This window comes from Miscanthus floridulus, chromosome 6 (genome assembly GCF_019320115.1).
Source record: "Miscanthus floridulus cultivar M001 chromosome 6, ASM1932011v1, whole genome shotgun sequence".
In the NCBI taxonomy this organism is placed as follows: domain Eukaryota; kingdom Viridiplantae; phylum Streptophyta; class Magnoliopsida; order Poales; family Poaceae; genus Miscanthus; species Miscanthus floridulus.
Genome location: NC_089585.1, coordinates 50,651,915 through 50,670,530, shown reverse-complemented (window position 1 = coordinate 50,670,530; position 18,616 = coordinate 50,651,915). Strand labels below are relative to the sequence as shown.

General features: G+C 41.5%; 2 protein-coding genes across 3 annotated transcripts; both read right to left on the bottom strand.

Moving 5' to 3' along the window:
• Positions 1–239: 239 nt before the first annotated feature.
• On the bottom strand, positions 240–7,717 carry LOC136456018 (receptor kinase-like protein Xa21). 2 transcript variants are annotated; one of them, XM_066455776.1, is made up of 3 exons: positions 7,432–7,717; positions 5,012–7,347; positions 240–4,581 (listed from the first exon to the last, which is right to left on the bottom strand). In XM_066455776.1, exons 1-2 carry the CDS (start codon positions 7,697–7,699, stop codon positions 6,164–6,166), a joined length of 1,452 nt encoding a protein of 483 aa, XP_066311873.1. In that variant the 5' UTR covers positions 7,700–7,717; the 3' UTR covers positions 240–4,581; positions 5,012–6,163. The 2 variants fall into 2 exon arrangements, with proteins under 2 accessions (XP_066311873.1, XP_066311872.1); XM_066455775.1 differs by having other exon boundaries at positions 5,012–7,717.
• On the bottom strand, positions 267–6,152 carry LOC136460594 (probable LRR receptor-like serine/threonine-protein kinase At3g47570). Its single transcript, XM_066460236.1, has 3 exons — positions 5,840–6,152; positions 5,082–5,705; positions 267–388 (listed from the first exon to the last, which is right to left on the bottom strand). The coding sequence occupies exons 1-3, from the start codon at positions 6,150–6,152 to the stop codon at positions 267–269; spliced, it is 1,059 nt and encodes a 352-aa protein (XP_066316333.1).
• Positions 7,718–18,616: the final 10,899 nt, after the last annotated feature.

The following is an 18,616-nucleotide window of genomic DNA, read 5'->3' as shown; positions in this document are numbered from 1 at the left end:
TAGCGTTGTCTTAACCATCTGTACTGCCAGTAGTTTAATTTCTTTTATTTAAGACATAATATAACGGAAATGTGGAGTACGTGTACCAATTGAGTGGAAAATTTTGAATTATCAATTATTTGTATTTGCCATACAAGTCTTCTGACTCTTATTAGCAGTCAACAACAAACATGCCGACTATATGTATCAAGCTAGAATACATCTAGAGATTCTAAATTTTGTCAGAAGGGCACAAACTTTTTAAGGAAAAAATTTACTTTACATCCTTATACTACTGCCATAGTCTGATTTTCCTCTTTGCCAAAATCAGACATTTTACGTTCCAAACTCTCGAACCGTTCAAATACCTCCTTGTCCTTATCTGAAGTGGCTTTAAAGGCAGTGCTTTCTGTTTTTAGTTAAAAACAATCCAAAAATATACTTGATAAGGTTTTTAAACTATAAAAATGTCTCTAAGATTCTACAGTATGAGAAAAATCATACAAATAGATTGGGATGCAATGAATTCAAATAAAATATTTAAAGCTCACAAAAAACCATCTGGAAGCTTAAAAATAGATTTAGCTATAAGAAAATAGAAAAATATTTAATAAAATCTAGAAAATTCACAAAACATTCTAATTATGTATAAAAATATTTTACAAATTTTGCTCGCCAAAAATATGGGATATGCTAGCATTTGTTCAGACGACAGCTAACAACCATCAGATCTCCATCCAATGGTCCAAATCTATTAGCACAAATTATAATAAACAAATTACAATTTTTTCCATGGAAGGACAAAGACAAAACTGAACTATAGGAAATGTGCAAAAATATGACATGCGACCAACATGAATGCAACATATGTTACTGTTGAGCACCTTGTTGCTATGCATTTGTGCATGTTGTGTCTTATGTTTTTGTTGTGAATAGTTTTTAAAATGTGTTTAGACATGAATTAGAATGTTTTGGGAGTTTGGTAGATTTTTCTAGATATTTTTCTAGTTTCCTACAACTAGATCTTTTTTTAAAGTATCTAGATATATTTTCACTAGCTCTAAATATTTTATTTGGATTTGTTGTACCCAATTTATCTCTATGATTTTATAGAATGTTTAGAAACTTACGGACATTTTCTATAGTTTAAAAACCTTATCAAGTTTTTTTCCTCGATTTATAACTAAGAAAATGACTATAATGTCTTTCAAAACTAATTCAAACTAGATCACAAAGGTAATTTGAATGGTTTTGAGAGTTCATGGGGTAAGATGTATGGTTTCAAAGTTTGAAAAGGAAAATCACACTAATATGATAGTTTAGGAACTAAAATGAACCTTTTCCATTTCTTAATAAAACTCATTTCATTTTCAAAAAGTTCATAATCACAATTGTTATGCACATCTTGATAACCTTAAATTTTTGAGATACTAATCAAATAAAAAAAAACTCAAAACTATATATGTATGTTGTTCAATAGGGAACTCAGATAATAAGGACCCACTATCTTTTATAGTGTAGGAAGGAAAATGTTCTTATTACAGAGTGAAATATGTTGGAATATGATACTCCTAATTATATGCAACAATATTTGGATCTTTGAAAGGATATTACGAGTAAGACATAGGCTTGCACTGTATTAAGAACAACATAGGCAAATCTCGTAGAAAACTCTAGATGTCAATGTTGAAACCACTATACACAACAAAAGATTACAATTTGGCAAAGTTTACCACAAATTCTTTAAGCACAACTATGATAGGATTTAGATGGCTAGAGGTGGGGGGGGGGGGTTGTGTGAATAGCCTATAAAAATTTCTTCCACAAAACCACAACACGAGCAAATGTGATTAGTCTAAGAAATTATCCTAATAGCCACTACTTGCTCGAGCTCTACACCACCAAAGCAAAGCTCCTACACAATTTTAGTAGCAAGTGATTTCTAGTCTAAAACACAACACCATGCACACAAAGCTACTAGCTACACTAAGCAACACTAGATAGGTAGCTAAACTAGTGAGCAACTAAGGAACAAGCTACTCTACTACTAAAGCTATTACTAACTACAGGCTACTCTACCATGCAACTAGCACTCAAGCAAGAGATATGAAAGTAAATGAAAGCGAGAGTAGTAGCAAACCAACAAGGACAAGTGATCAACGCAATGATTTATCCCTGCAGTTTGGTTGCTTGCTAGCAACCTACGACCACATTTTGTGAGTCCCCAAGTAATGATCCGTGTGCTAACTAGGGTGACAAACTAGACCCACAACTTTGGTGCCGCGGAATCAATCAAATGGTGCACTTTAACTAGCCACGATCATTCCACTATAGTATCCCTTTGCAGCTCCGCATGTGGGATCAATACCTCTCACAAATCACCGGTTGGAGGTGGAGAACAATCACCAACGCTCCCCTCAATGACCACAGCTACTCCAAGCCATCTAGATGGCGGAAACCACCAACAATGACAAGAAAACCGCAGCCCAATCGAAGAACTAGTGTCACCAGATGCAACTTAACAAAGCAAATGCACTAGATCTCTCTCAATCTCACTTGGATCAAGCACAAGTCAAGAGATGAGCGGGAGGTGTTCTTGGATCGAGGCTCACAAGTGTGTTGGATTGCTTAGAATGTCAAGAGAGCTGGATCAAGCATTACATGTAAGTGTTCTCCTTGGCACATGATCTGGTGCTCCACTGTTAGCACCACCAGATCAATCCGGTGGCTTTTTTTGCACCCATACCAGGATTAATCTGGTTCCGATTGTGATGAGAGGTGGCGTTGGTGCTATATATATTATACCTTGGCGAAGAACTTGATGCTGTGGCCAATCCCGACGAGGTCCATCTTGTTGTCGAACCTGAAGACATGCATCGGGGTCCCCGTGTTGTCGGCGTCAAAGATCACGGCGTAACTCCTCAGCAGCCCAGCCGTTGTCACTACTATAGTAGAGCACTATAGGGGTGGCTGGTGAGCCTTTATAGGAGACCCAACCGTTTCTACAAATCAAGAATTTATAGGGGCGGTTCCCAAACCGTCCCTACAAATCTGATTTATAGAGGCAGTTGGTAACCTCAACCACCTCTACAAATGATTTTGTAGGGGCAGCTAGTATTAATTAATATTCTCCGCCGGCTCATCGTCGTCTATGACGAGGAGGCCCGCCTTCTGACCAAGCACCGCATTGGCAAGGATCACGCTGGGGTACAAGGAGGCTAGTTGCAGGAGGAAGAGGATGAGCACTACTGGCACAGGCGCTGCCATTGCTAACTAGGCTGCTACTGCTACTAGCTAGCTATAGCTATGGCTAATGCAGCAGCAATGCGCGTACATGTTCCTGTCACCACTGGATCAAATTTTAAATATGAGAAATTTAAACGTAATTTTTCCTTAATAGATAAATTTAATGAAAGTTGTATAACTTTTTGAGATCTACAACATTTGTTTTTGTCGTTCTCGATCTGAGGTTGTTTAAACAAACTCAAAGTTGAATATATTTTTAGAGGCAGTTGTAGATCCGGCTGTCTCTAGAAATCAATCTGTGGGGTGGATAGATCTATAGTCGTCCCTACAAATGCATATCTTGAGATGGCTCGTTTTGGGAACCATTTTTAAAGACGGCTTTAGATTGAGCCGGCCCTAAAAAAGAGGCGGCTCTACAAATGCTCTTTTAAGTAGTGATAAGAATTTTAAAACCACAAAAAAAATCTCTTGACTTTTAAAATTTTCAATAAAAGTCATATTAGAGAAAGATTGGAACACGGTAAATCTAAATACAGCATTTAAAGCTCAAAAAAAATATCTGCAGAAGCTTTCAAAGATGGATTTAGTTCGAGAAAAATAGGCTAGAAAACCTGAAAATTTTCTATAACGAGCGCATTTGGAAAACTTTTTATAACAAAAACACGAGATATGACTAGTATGAATGTGTTCATCATTAATGCTGGCATTGCTGAAATCATCCTTGTTGCGGATGTTTTATACATACTATTACTATCACACATTCACGCTGCTTACAAGACACTAGCCCACCTCAAGAAAAAATAGATGGAAATACAATTACCTAGTCAACATGGATCATATGACTTGGGAACGGAAATCCTAAAAATGAAGCGTAAAGGAAACCTAACTCCAAAAGAAGGTCAATTATCCTTTACTACCAGAAGAAAACAGTTTTGCAATAATTTTCTATATATATAGCACAATGATTCTCCAAATATAGAAACTTATCAATATTACACCCGCTAATCTGTTAATTTTTCTCTCATGCCAATAGCTTCTCTCTCGTGCTGAGTTTAACTCTTTGTCAACTTCTTTTATACTAATGCGTTCATTTGGTGACTCTTTGCAGCACATGAGTGCACATTGTGTCACCAAAAGTAAGCATTCATAATTTTTTCCTGGCTCATAGGCATTATCTTCAGTCTCTTTTTCTCCACTTGTCAGAATCAGTTTGTGATCAACTATTTCCATTATTTTGTCAGAATCGATCTGTGAATATTTCATCAGTGGGACTCACTCCGGTAAATATCTCAAGCAGCAGAATGCCATAGTTATACACGTCTCCTTGTGTTGATGCTTGACCCCCCATGCCATACTCTGACAACGAAAATAATTAGTTTTTTTTTTTTTTTGAGAATGCTGGAGGGGCTTGCGCCCCTACAGGAAATTTTATTAAATAAAAACTCTGAACAAGTGTACAAAACAGCCACCTTGAAATAATTAGTCAGAGATCGCAAGATATCAATAGCAGAATTATAGCTTCAAATGATCACATAATTTGACATAAATATAATCTATTCTCAGGGAAATAGTGGAAAGAATAAAGAAAGAAAGGGGAATGAAAGCTATACTGTTTGGTCCACTTTCCAAGAAATGAAAAAAAAGAACTCATAAACTACAGACCTTCCAAAATAAATAAGGACCGGACAAAGTTGTAAAGGGTAAATAGGTTGATCTATTGTTCTTAAGAACAATTGAGAAAGGATGATACTGAGGAAACTACGTATATTAGTAGAGAAGGCTGTACCTGGAGGAATGTAGCCAATGGTACCCTTGATGCATGCCCATGCTTGTTGCTGACTGAGAAGACATCATACCTTCTTGAACCAAAAATTTTGCTAATCCAAAATCACCAATATGTGCAGTCATTTCCTCATCCAAAAGGACATTACTAGGCTTCAAATCACAGTGGACAATTGGCACAGTTCCGTGATGGTGGAGGTAGTCTAGTGCTGTGGCAACTTCAATAGCTATGTCCATCCTCTTGATTAGCCTCAGAGCTTCCAATGATCTATTATCAGTACATGCTCTAGTATGTAACCATGTCTCCAAACTACCATTTGGCATGAACTCGAAAATTAGAGCCTTGAAATCGTTACCATTGTGATCTGTACTAGAGCATGAACTGAGGACTTTAACAAGGTTACGGTGGCGAATATTTCTCAATGCTTCACATTCTCTGAAGAATGATTCAGTAGCACCATGTTGTTCTAGATCTATTACCTTTGTGGCAACAATTATTGGCTGATTCTCAAATGTCATGGTGGCTTTGTACACAGTTCCGAATGTGCCTTTTCCAATCAGGTTAACCGAGGAGAAACCCACGGTTGCCTTGAATATGTCATTGTACGACACCTTCTTATGCTCAAATTTCAAGTTCATAATGGAGGCTGGATTCTTTTTTGGCCTTCTATGGTATCGAATAGCAAAGAACAATATGGCTGTGCATAGGCATGCTAATGCAGCAGCTATACAGATTATTGCAATGATTCTCCTGGGATGTTGTTTTTGTGTTTGGATATGTGCAACACATCCAGGTGCATTTGTGGTGGTCCACCACAAATATTGGGATTACCTCTTACATCCACTGCAGTAATGTTTTTGAACACTCCTCCTATGGGTAGTTTCCCCTCGAAATTGTTAAAAGAAATATCCAGATGTTGGAGCTCCATCTGATCGTTGAATTGTGGCACTGGACCAGAAAAATTGTTATGGGACAGATTAAGGTCCAGCAGTGCTTTCATGTTGCTGAAGGATGAAGGGAAAGAACCCTGAAACATGTTTCTGTCAAGATAGAGTGTCTGTAATATCTGGCACCCATCGATGGTGCTTGGAATGTCACCGAATAATTTGTTATTTGATAAGATAATCTTTTGTACATTGTTCATCTTGCCTATTTCTAGCGGCAGTGGACCACTAAGATGGTTGTGTGTGACAAGTCCATGGCTAGAGAAAGGGAGGGAAGCATAATTTCCTTTGGAATATTTCCTAAAAAATTGTTAGTTGACAGGTTGATTGATTCTAAGGCTTGCATCGAACTTAGCTCCTGTGGTATACTCCCTACAAGTTCATTGTTTTGGAGGAAGAGACGGGTCATCTTGGTAAGGTTGCCAAAAGTCGGTGGAATTTCTCCTGAAATGGTGTTATTTGCTAGATCTATCATTTCAAGTCTCCAAAGTCTGCCAATTTCTTGTGGGATAGTGCCTCTAAGTTGCATGTTGGACAGCTGAATTCTTGTCAGGCCAGTTAGTTTCCCAATATCAGCAGGGATGTTACCAGAGATAAGATTAGTTTGCAAACTGAAAAAGTAAAGATCGCTTGAAAGATTACCTACGGAACTGGGTATAAATCCTTGGAGTTGATTATCTCCAAGGTCCAATACTTGTAAACCAGTACAATTTGTTAGTGCATCCATAAAATTATTCCATTGCCTAGGTGCAGTGGCCTCTAGTAAATTTGATGCAGACTCAAAAGTCTCAAGGTTTTGTAAATTTCCTATGCTGGAAGGCATTGGACCTGTGAACTTGTTATATGCAACTGCAATCATATGTAACTCCGAACATTTGGATAAGGAATTCGGGATTGGTCCTTGTAGTTGATTTGCAAATACTACAAGTGCCAACAAGTTTGGGAAATTAGCGACGATATCCGAAGGAAGATTTCCACTGAACTGGTTGTAAGCTAATTGGAAGACCTGCATAGATGAAATATTGTACAAGGAACTTGGTATCTCACCTGAAATACTATTTTCATTAAGGCAAATGGTTTCGAGGGCTTGGAGCTGGCCGAGAGAATCAGGGATAGTGCCAGTTAAATTATTGACATCTAGACGAAACAGTAGGAGCCTAGTTAGATTACCAAGGCTTGGTGGGATGTTACCCGTGAGGTTATTAGAGTTCAGTAATAGGTAAACAATTTCTTTGCACAAGCCAAGGCTGTTAGGGATGGTGCCTTGGAGATTATTTCGCCTCAAATTTAGGTCCTGTAGCCTGGTGCAGTTTCCGAGAGTTGATGGTATATTACCACCAAGGGAATTCACAGGCAGATTCATGTTGCGCAATCTGCTCAATTGCCCTAGCTCCTCTGGGATGATTCCCGTAAAGTGGTTGTCAGAGAGCCTCAACTCCTGAAGAAAGGAGAGGTTCGAGAGAGATGGGGATATCTGACCTGAAAGACGGCTGGAGCTTAGGACGAGAGCAGTGACGACCCTATCAGAATGGCGGCCGCCACACTTGATCCCAGGACAGAGACAGTGGTGCACTGAACCATTCCATGACGACAATATTCCAAGTGGGTCGCTTGATACGAGGGACTTGAAGGATAGAAGTGCAAAAAAATCAGTTTTGGCTGTGGTAAATGGTTTGGAAAGACGAACTGAGCAAAAGGAGCTTAAAAGGAGGAGTTGAAGGGTGAGAAAGAAGCGAGAACTTCCCATTGTTTTGAGTTTGGTGCTAGGAGCGAATACTTGCAAGGCCGCAGGGTCATTCACTCCTATATATACTCAGCGAAAGCTAGTTTTTATTTCTTTACTAATTAATTATGATGAAAAAACTGCTGGTCTTCCTATCAAGTGACTCAAACTTTTGTCTGCTTTTAATAATTCATACTGTTAGTGAACTGCTCCTTTGTGATAGACGTGACACCACATCAGGTCTTCCTTTCAAGTAACTCAAACTTTTGTCTGCTTCTAATAATTCATACTCTATCGTTTTTTTGTTTCCGTGCTACGACTCGATTCGTAGAAAATACGTACAATATTTGTATCTCCAAATAAATTTATTAAAAAACTAGATTCAAAGATCTTTCCAATAATACTAATTATGTACCATAAATATTAATATTTTTTAATATATATTTTATCAAAGTTATTTCTCGAAAAACGAAAGCAACAGATATTTTGGGACGGAGGGAGTTCTGTTAGTGAACTGCTCCTTTGTGATAGACGTGACACGCCAGTGGACTGCTCTTTTTTTTAGATTAGTGGACTGTTCCTTTGTCACGCCATCTACTAGCAGTAATACTGCCTCCACATCAGGTCTTCCTATCAAGTGACTCAAACTTTTGTCTGCTTCTAATAATTCATACTGTTAGTGAACTGCTCCTTTGTGATAGACGTGACACGCCAGTGGACTGCTCCTTTTTTTTAGATTAGTGACTGTTCCTTTGTCACGCCATCTACTAGCAGTATTGACACGGCATTAGTTTGTCATGCCGTCCACTATCACATGCATTTAATAAAGTGTAAGATTCATTGAGTTCTTGTCACACTCCTTTGTGAAAGAGTAGAATGAGAAAGCTAGTGAATCTTAAACCCATTGATGAAAGAACAAAAAGGACAACAACTATGATTACGGAATAAAAGAGGGTTTGGGGATAGGGACTTGAACCCTCATGACTTATAATGTCGACAGGTTTTCCTTTTACTAGAAATTTCATTGTTGTCAGCATTGACATGTAGAATGGGACTCTCCCTTTATCCTTATCTGATTAATCCACTTTCTAAAATATCTCGAAAACAATGAATTGAAGGATTTGATTACTCAATGTTCGATTGGAATAGATTCATAATAATTCTAAAAAAAATATGAATTTCCTATTTCATAATCATTCCTAATTTCATTCTAAAAATAAATAAAGAACGTATATTATAATATGGGTTCTGTGATTAATCACCTCCTTTGGCAATGCCATTTTTTTAATGGAACTGGCAGGTGCCTTTTCATTCAGTAGAGAACAAAGTCTGAATATTTACAGGGTGAAGAAAAGTGCAAAGAATGCAAACAATAAACTGAAATAACAAGCGAAGAACTACCGGTTGTCCTCGTTTGATAGGCGTTACATCTGTACATCGTTTTTGGCAATACCATCATATCTCACTGGAAATCTTCCTTACAAGCTCACCACACACACAAGATACAACTGGAAATATCCAACACAGATGCTCTGGTTCCCCAACCCTGATGAGAAGGCGTGAACTATGAGTTTGTATCGATAGTTTCAAGTAATATCATTATTAGTTGTCTTTATCAATGGGTCGCATGGATGATGTACTGATTTGTTTTAATTAGTTTGATTTCCACTTTTCCATGTTTATTAGTTTTACTTTAAAAAAGTTGTGCATAGTCTTAGAAATTTTGGATCTTACATTTTAATACTTCTGGTCTTTTGCACGAGAAGAGTGCTTACTGTAATTTCTGAGTTGTCCAATACGCATCTCAAATTATAATAAAATTGTAAATACTCCATCCTCCATAATAATAATTTGAAAGCCATCGTTAATTCCTACAGCAATGTATGGTGAATTCTTTTAGTTGCTCCTAAATCTAAATCTATCAATGTATGGTTGATACTTCTGAGCAATCTGTTAGAAATCTAAAATTGATCTTGCAATGCTTTGAGTGGCTAACTGGCCTTAAAATTCAATTACCATAAAAGTGAGGCGCTGGCCAGATTTTGTAGTGTCACGGGAAGAAAAGGAGAATCTGGCATATATGCTTAACTGCTATTTGTGGGTCCTTCCATGAAGTATTTGGGGATCCCAATTAGTGACATCACCTAGCCATGGGGGCCTTTGCTCCTGTGACTCAGAAAATGGTCAAGAGACTTGATGCTTGGAAGGGCAAATTCCTAACTTCTGGTGGGAGACAGATTTTGACCAACTCGTGCTTATAAGTAGTGTACCTTTATATTGTATGGGCTTCTATCTTCTTCAGGATGGGATCCACAAGAAAATTGACAGCATTAGAGCTAAATTCCTTTGGCAAGGTGCTGAAGAAAAATTTAGATACCACATGGCTAGGTGGGAAATGGTTAGCAGACCCAAAGACCAGGGTGGCTTGGGAATTATAAACACAAAGATAATGAATGAATGCCTACTAGTTAAGTGGATTTGGAAAAAAATTCAAGAACCTGATGAGCTATGGTTCAAAATTCTTGAAGCTAAATATCTGGATGAAGGAGGCTTTTTTTTTGGGTGGGTGGGGGGGGGGGGGGGGGGGGGGGGGGGGGGGGGGGGGGTTCCTAGTTCTGGTTCTGGAAAGGGATACACAAGGTCAGGCACCAGTTCAAATGAGGAGCTGTGTACAGAGTGGGAAATGGCAAATATTGCATGTTTTGGGAAGACCGCTGGTTTCAGTAGGTTCCTCTGAATATTTCATATGAGAATGTCTTCAAGATGGTTGCCTTCCTGTTCAGTGGCAGATTGCTCGGAGGAGGGATCCTGGGTGATGGATTTTGAAAGGAGCCTCTCTAGGCAGGAGTTTGACAGCGGGCTGGACCTACTAGATAGTCTTAAGGACATATCTTTAACAGGTAACAAAGTGTTGACAACCAAAATTGTTCATTGTGCGAAGATCAGAACTTCTGACCTCCTACCAGAACTTCTGACTTTCGCATAGGAGTTTTGGCTTTATGCGGAAATCAGAACTTCTGATCCTCTACCAAAACTTCTGACTTTCGCATGGGAGTTCTCGCTTTGCGCGAAACTCAGAACTTCTGACCCCCTGTAAGAACTTCTAATGCTCGCCTAGAGGTGCTAGCTTTACACGAAAATCAGAACTTCTGACCCCCTGTCAGAACTTCTGATTTTCGCAGTCCGAATCAGGGAGAGTCCAAACACAATCTCAACTATTCCAAACTCGTGGGAAACTTGAAAAATAAGGCTTGGAGAGATTTCCTACTGGAATAAGCCCAACCTCATATATATATATGAGAGGATCATGGCCGATTGAGTTCTCATCTATCCAATCAACACAAAAACAGAACAAATCAATCTACTACCTCTTTTTACCCTCTCTTCCCCTCTACCTCTTCTCCTCGTTCTTCGTTGGTGCTACATGGCTGGAGGATCAACGACGACGACGCTCTAGAGCGGTCAGGCCGGCTAGGGCAGCCCATAGCTGCCGCACGCCCCGACGGGGTCCCTCCGGGGCGTGTGGGGTTTCGGGTCTAAAGAGACCTCGCCGGCGTGTCTTGCGTATCGCGCTCCCGGCGAGGCTCCTCCGGCGACGTGTCTTGCGTATCGCGCTCATCGCTGGAGGCTTAAGGTCCAGGTGTGGACATCCCCTAGGCGCCGACCGATCCCAAAATCAGCTAGGCCCTACATCGAGCGATCTAGCTCCTTATCGAGTGTGTGGCCTAATTAAGCGTCAACACACTTTTTGGCGACTCTGCTGGGGAACGATGGGTTTGGCTATCTCCTATAGCCAATCTTTTTGACCTAGCCTATTCGTTGGTTCCAATCTATCCTTCTTGTGTTTATCATTACCGTTGCATCTGGTCCAAAAGGCTGATAGCATTTGGTCTTGATCCCCTTTTATCAAGATGTGGAACAACGGTTGCAACGGCGAGTTCACCGGTCCAATGGGTCAGGAGAGCATCATCAAGTATACAATCATAGCTGAGGTAAAAGCACATGGGTCCACCGAAGATTCTCTTCTTTTTCATGCTATGAATAGGATTATGTCTAAATTTGATGAATTAGAGGAAAGGATGTTAGGTGCTCCTATTGTTACTTTACCTCATGCTGCACATACTGCGAATCGGCCTCGGCTTTTAGTCAACCTCAATATGAGAGGTCGTTTCACTACTATCTTGATCAACATAGCATGTTTGTTTCTGATAATCAGTCCGAATTGGCCTCTTCGGCACCTGAAACTAATAGGTCCAATTCTGGAGGGGTTAGCACTAAACTTCCTACTGAGAGGCCGTATTATTTTGATCAACATGGTATGGTGATTTTAAAGAGTCAATCCAAATTAGCCTCTTCGGCGCCTGAAACCGATAGGGCCAATTTAGGAGGGGCTAGCACTATACCTCCTAGTAAGAGGTTGTCTTACTGTTATATTGATCCAAATGGCAAGATTATTTTTAGAAAGCAACCCGAATTGGTCTCTTTGGCGCCTGAAACCGATAAGACCAATTTAGGAGGGGTTAGCACTCACTGCTACACAAATGATTTTGCAAGACGGTGCACTTTTATTAATAGAGGCGGTCAAAAAATTCAACTATCTCTGTTAATGCCTGCGATTAACGGAGGCGGGCATTTTTTTATTTACCAAGGCGGGCACTTTTGGCCGCCTCCAAAAATCGATTTATGGAGGCGGGCGTATTAAGACAACCGCATCCAAAAATCATCTATTTTCGGAGGCGGTCATCTTAAAGCAACTACCTCCAAAAATTCATTTCCGGAAGCGGGCACACTATAAAGCCAGCCTCCACAAATAGTGGCCCAGTTCGTAGCCCAAGTGAAAGCCCACATCTATCCTCCCCGGGCTCATATATAAGCGGCACATAGGGTTACGCTCTCCTAGAGCCGCTTGAACCCGTGCCACTCTCTCCCAGCCCGCCCCTCCCCTCCCATTCTCCCCCTCCCCACCGAGCACCCCTCTCCCTCAGTCCTCTCCCCTCTCTCTCTCTCAGATCCACTGGCGTGCTCCCTCTCCCTGGTCCGTGCTCCCTCTCGGTACTCCTCTCTCTCTCGAGCTAGGGGCCGTGCTCGATACTGCTCATGGCGCGCGGGGAAGGGGCCATGCCCCCGGTGCAGGGTCCACGCTCGTGATGGCGGCAGGCCACGCCTCGGCTCAGGTTGACGCGCTCGCAGCGATGATGGGCCATGCCCCTGGCTAGGGTGGCCGCTGCCTTCACGGGTGGGGCTAGCTCGAGATCTCCTCCGGCGATGGATCCGACGGCTATAGGACCCGGTGGAGGCGCAGCGCACGAGATCTGGCAGTGGTGGCATGGGATCTGCTTCTCCACGCTGGATCCGACGGCTGCTGGACCCGGTGGAGGCATGGCGCTGGGCCCGGTGGAGGTGATGCCATGCCCGAATCTCCTCGTCTAGTGTGGCCGAGTCTTCTCCTTCTCTAGCATCACGCGCGGGCACCGGTCATCTCCAACCCAGCCCAGACCTAGCGAGCGGAGCGACGGATCCGACGAGCGAAGCGGCGGATCTAGGGAGTGGAGCTACGGATCCAGCTAGCGGCAGCCGCCGCCTGTGGGTGGGCTCGGCGGGCCTGTGGTTAGGCTCGGTTGGCCTATCCACAGGATTTTCTTTTTTTTTCTTTTTTTGTATTGATTAACCGAGGCGGACGACCATGGTCTGTGCATTAACCGTGACCTTTGATTAGAGGTGGTTGCTTTGCCGGCCTCCAAAAATCTAGAACGCCCGCCTCCAAAAAGTTTTTTGTAGTAGTGACTATTCTTCCTACTGCTACATACACACCCAATTTGATTTGTACTTCTCAAACCGATGATGAGACAACAGCGCCATATGCTTCATTGCCTCATATTACAGTGTTGTCTAACTCTCTAAAGTCGTCGTGCCTGGTTCCAATGCCTGAGGCTTCACGTGATGCTTTCCAAACCAATTCACAAAAATTTATTAATCGGTTTTGAAAATCAAAAGAGGCAAAATTGGACATGCAAGCTACGCATGACAGAGATATGCATCCTTTGCCTTGCAATAAGACACTTTCATGGCTGAAATTTTGGGGATAAATAATCCAACCATCTTGATACGACCAGAGCTAGCCTATTCCACTATTGGAAAGAATGTGATAATCGGCGAGCCCAAAGAACATAAGAAGGGAAAGAAAGTCTTAGATCGTGAGGTGGTGCTAGAAAAGTCCAATGGCAATCTGGAGAGTCTCAAGATCACTATCAAATCTTCTGGGCTCGTGGGGCAAGCTCGTTCAAAGAGGATTGATTAGGCCGACTTTAAAAGTCGACCAAACTGATTTTAATGTTGGTGGACAAAAAAAATCAGCAAGACCGATTTCCCAAATCAGTCAAGCTAGTTGCAAACAAAAATTGCAGCACACATGTAAAGATGGAGTGTTGATTCCTTACCCATTAATACGTCAAAATCCTCACTGATGGAGGATGTGTGCTGGTGTAGCTCACAATGAGCAATGGTATGTCCCTTAGAGCCGATTGAGCTACGGCCAATCAAGCTCCAACAAGGTAGGATGATTAAGCCAATTTTGGTTAAACTTGCTAATTAGGTCCAACAAAAGGGTAAGGCATCAGCAAAGCAAGTATATGTGTTGAGGGACAAGAAAGTTCTAATTAATCCCACAAGGAAAGCCGATGAGCAAATAGTCATCAAAATCAGCCCTGGAAGTGCTCCAATCAAAGAAAGCGAAGGACCGATTGTCATTGATAATCTGGACCAATCTGATGTGGAGAAGATATCAAAGGGTGCTGATGTTAATAATCATGAAGCCCAGATTAGCACATCAGCTTTTGAGAACTTCCAACCGACATGGTGCCCTTCAGGTTTGTTGAGAACACAAAAGCACAAACTCCAGCGTGCTCGTTGCAAGAAGCTTAAGGAAGAAGGGCTAACAAAGGTGGGGAAAGAAATCTTCAACAAGGATCCAATTTTCTCTCAATCAAGCAAGAAAGAACCAACTGCCTACTCAAAGTCGGCTGAGCTGACTTCCCAGTCGGCTAAGCCAACTCCTGAGTCAGCTGAGCTGACTCCCCTAGTACCTACTACCCTGGCTAACCCCCAGTTGGCTAAGCCGGCTTTAGAGTTGGTTGAGCCGACTTTCTCAGGCTTGGGTGCCTTTGGGGCATCTCCTGTTGATTTGATTCCCGCTGTTGTTGATCTGGTCCCCACCAGTGTTGACAAGCTTTCTGGATGTCAAGCTATTTTCCAGAAGCCGGCAGACCATATGAATCACCTCAAGCCGCTACATGTGAAGGGCTTCATTAATGGCAAGTTGGTCAACAACATGTTGGTGGATAACGGAGCCACGATAAATCTAATGCCATATTAACTTTATAAGAAGCTTGGCGGATATGATGAGGAGCTGATTAAGACCAAGAGGACGGTCAAAGGTGTTGGAGGAAATTCTATTTCGGCCAAGGGATTTGCCTTGATGAAACTTACTATCAGGAGCAACCATCTTCTTCGTTGTAGAAGTGCAAGGGAATTACAATTTGATTCTTGGGCGCGAATGGATTAATAGCAATCGATGTGTGCCTTCTAGCTTGCACCGTTTCCTCATTCAGTGGGTGAATAATGAAGTTGAGATCGTCCATGTAGACTCATCGGCTTATACCATGGTTGATGCCCCTTTGCTTGGGGGGCATGATGATATGATTTGCTTGTTAGGGAGAGACCTTGCTGGTTTTGAGTCATTAGAGGAGGCTTTGTTCCTGTTTCTCTAGAGCCGATTGATGATCGACTCCATATCATCATGTAGTGTAAATTTTGTTTGGAAAGGGGATTGCATCGGCCAACCCATATGAGCAAATTGGCGTTGGGTTTGGCATTAGACCACAGTCAACGTATGCAGGACAAAATTTAGAAGCCAATTATAAATTAAGTTAATCGTGCTTCTCAAGGATTCTCTATCAACACCAACGGTTCTTCATGCATCTCGGAGTGGAGCTCCATTCACTTTATATATTATTGCCGAAGAGGGTGTATCGGTGTTGTGTTGACTCAAGAAGACAAAAGGAAAAGATATGCTATCATCCATGTTGATACATGTCTTCTTGATCTTAAGACAAGGTATGCCCATGCTTTAAATTATGCTTAGTGCTGTACTATGCAGGTGCTGAATTGAAACATTAATTGATCTAGTACACGCGTGATGGCTTGCTAGGCCAATGTTAAGCACATGTTACATCGGCCAATCCTTAGTAGATTGGTGAATGGGCATACGCATTAATTGACTGTGATTTGGCTCTTGAGCTATTGAGTATTTTGATAGGTCAAATCCTCATCAATTTGATTGTTGAGCATGGAATTGATTTAGAAGATGAGATCAATTACTTGTTTTCTACTCCATGGAGGCTTTGTTTCGATTAATTGGCTTGCAAAAAGGGTCAAGGTGTTGGCATAGTCATTACTTCTCACAATGGTGCTGTTTGAGACATCAAGCCGATTTAAAACTACATTTGCACCAACATTCAAGCCGAATGTGAAGTTCTTTTATTCGGCTTGGAAATATTGCATTCCATAGAGGTGAAACATGTTAAGGCCTTTGGTGATTCCTTGCTAGTGGTATAGCAGGTGGCTTAGCAGGTTTCAATGATTGAAAGGGGTCACCAATTGATATGTGTCTTCATACTACATTCGCACCCTTCATAGTCGCGTTGTAACCCACATAGCAGTCCAATTTTGGCCTCGGTAGTAAGCTGTTAGTAGTGATAGTCGTAGCACCATCGCTATCTCGGATCGACTAGGAAGTACACAACACCACCGCATTGGCTTATCATCCGTCCGTGATAAGGTCCTTACTTCTGTCATATTGGAGCTCGACCCGGCTATGGATATACACTAACACCACCATATGCAAATGAACCGCCAGTGTCAAGGCTATCAAAATAGTCATGTGGGCACATCAACCACCTGTGTAGTGGTCACTAGCACCGTCGCCTTGTACTTCGACCCGACTGTCAGTGGTGTGGGTTCATTATCGCTTCGACGGCCAAGACATCTGTGTATAGGTTAACACCACCGTTGCTTTAGCGTATGAACCACCAGTACAAAGGTCATGGTCACCATCGCCTTGCACCATGATCCACCTTTGATGATCGTTTAGTCAGTGTTGGATTACTAAATGATTCGACAGTGGTATTCTTTTGATCCCTGCCGCATCATATGTATAGTGACGGTGGTGATAACAAAACAATGAATGTCGCTTACATCCGATGGTGATAGAATTTCATTTGGTTTCACAATAGATACTAATTCAACTGGGCCCTTAATAGCTTCATGAACACAAAACATACATATATATAATCATTACATCCATAAATCATGTTCATAAACAATTGTTTACAATAACAATGGATGCTACCATAACATCTTTCTCAACTGATGTCCTAACATAAGCAGCACATAGAGCATACTAAAGGTACTGATCTATACAGACTTACATATTGAAATGATGTAGCTGTGTTCCTTCTATGTGGCACTCCTTGCAAGGCAAAATGAATATAATTAGTGCATCCTTCAGATTGGTAGCCAATGCACCATGGAACCCCTCTTATTCATCTCTGATCCACAACCTAAAGAAAGCAGTAGAATTAATAACATTAAATGTACCATTCCTTTAGTTAACAAGCTAAAATTGGCCTATACATATATAGAATGAAAACGACTCCCTACCTAAACAAAAACTATCGTGACGACGAAATGCAGAAAATGCACATTTACTGCTCTGCTAAAGACTCCATGAACAAAAGAACATAAGGAAGGTAGTAAGGCCTATTCATATGAAAACGCCCTCTTGATCTACAAAAGTGGATGACATGGGCATGGATGACATGAACCTTTCTACGGTCCATGTCATATGCAATCAATGTTCTATCTTTCCCAACAAGGAAAATAAAATTCCATTCTAGGTGAATTGTAATCACTCTGTACTCCTCATCACAAAGCTCAGAACCAATTTTAATATTCATGCGTCCAAACAGATCCTCTATGTCCACACCATGCATCAAAATCCATTTATCAGTGCCATAGTCTTCAAGTATCCACACTAAAAGCCAAAACCTATTGAGAAAATCAGCAGAGCACACACACAGGTGACCCTAAGCTTGATGGATGGACATTTCAGCACCACCTAGTTTACGAATTGTCCTCCATGTATTTCCATCCATATCCACAACAATTATCACATAGTACTTAAGCATGTGCATAAAATCATTAAGAAAAACACTTCTCGATTTTGAACGTAGAACAATACTATCATCGCCCCATTTAGATTCCTTAAAGGTCCATGCTATAGTTTTAGATGAGTAGATCTCCACACCTACACACACACGCTCCACCTCAACAAATTCAATCACATGGAAGTGCGAGGAAATTGGGTCAAAACCTAAGTGAGCCTAACTAACAGAACGGATGCTACGCGGCAGTACATACCATTTGTGGGTTGCTGAATTGCGACAACATAGCGATGTAATCAATCAGGCCTAGCACACCAGCAAAGGATGAGGCCGTTGCAACAATATGAGACTAGGACTTTTTTAAGGGGGAAGGGCAAGAAGGACAAGGAGGGCTGTTCACCGGTGATGCTGGTGAAGTGGTGATTTCCCTTCCACCAACTGCCATAGAAGAAGCCAACGACAGTTTGTGAAAGCTTCTTACGTTGATAGGAGTTAGAGATGACGTGCTCCAGGAGCGACAGACACACTTGTAGCAGTACAAGGACTAGGCGGGGAGGTAGCTAAAGATGTTGGCAAGCACATCATCTGAGAGGCTGTCCACTACATTCCTCATGTTGCGGGCCTCCTTCATCTGGAAGGACACCACTAGCCAAAGAGATGAGGCCGGCCTACCGTGGAATTGCATCAATAAACATTAGTAAGGAGATGAGTTTTGAGGAGA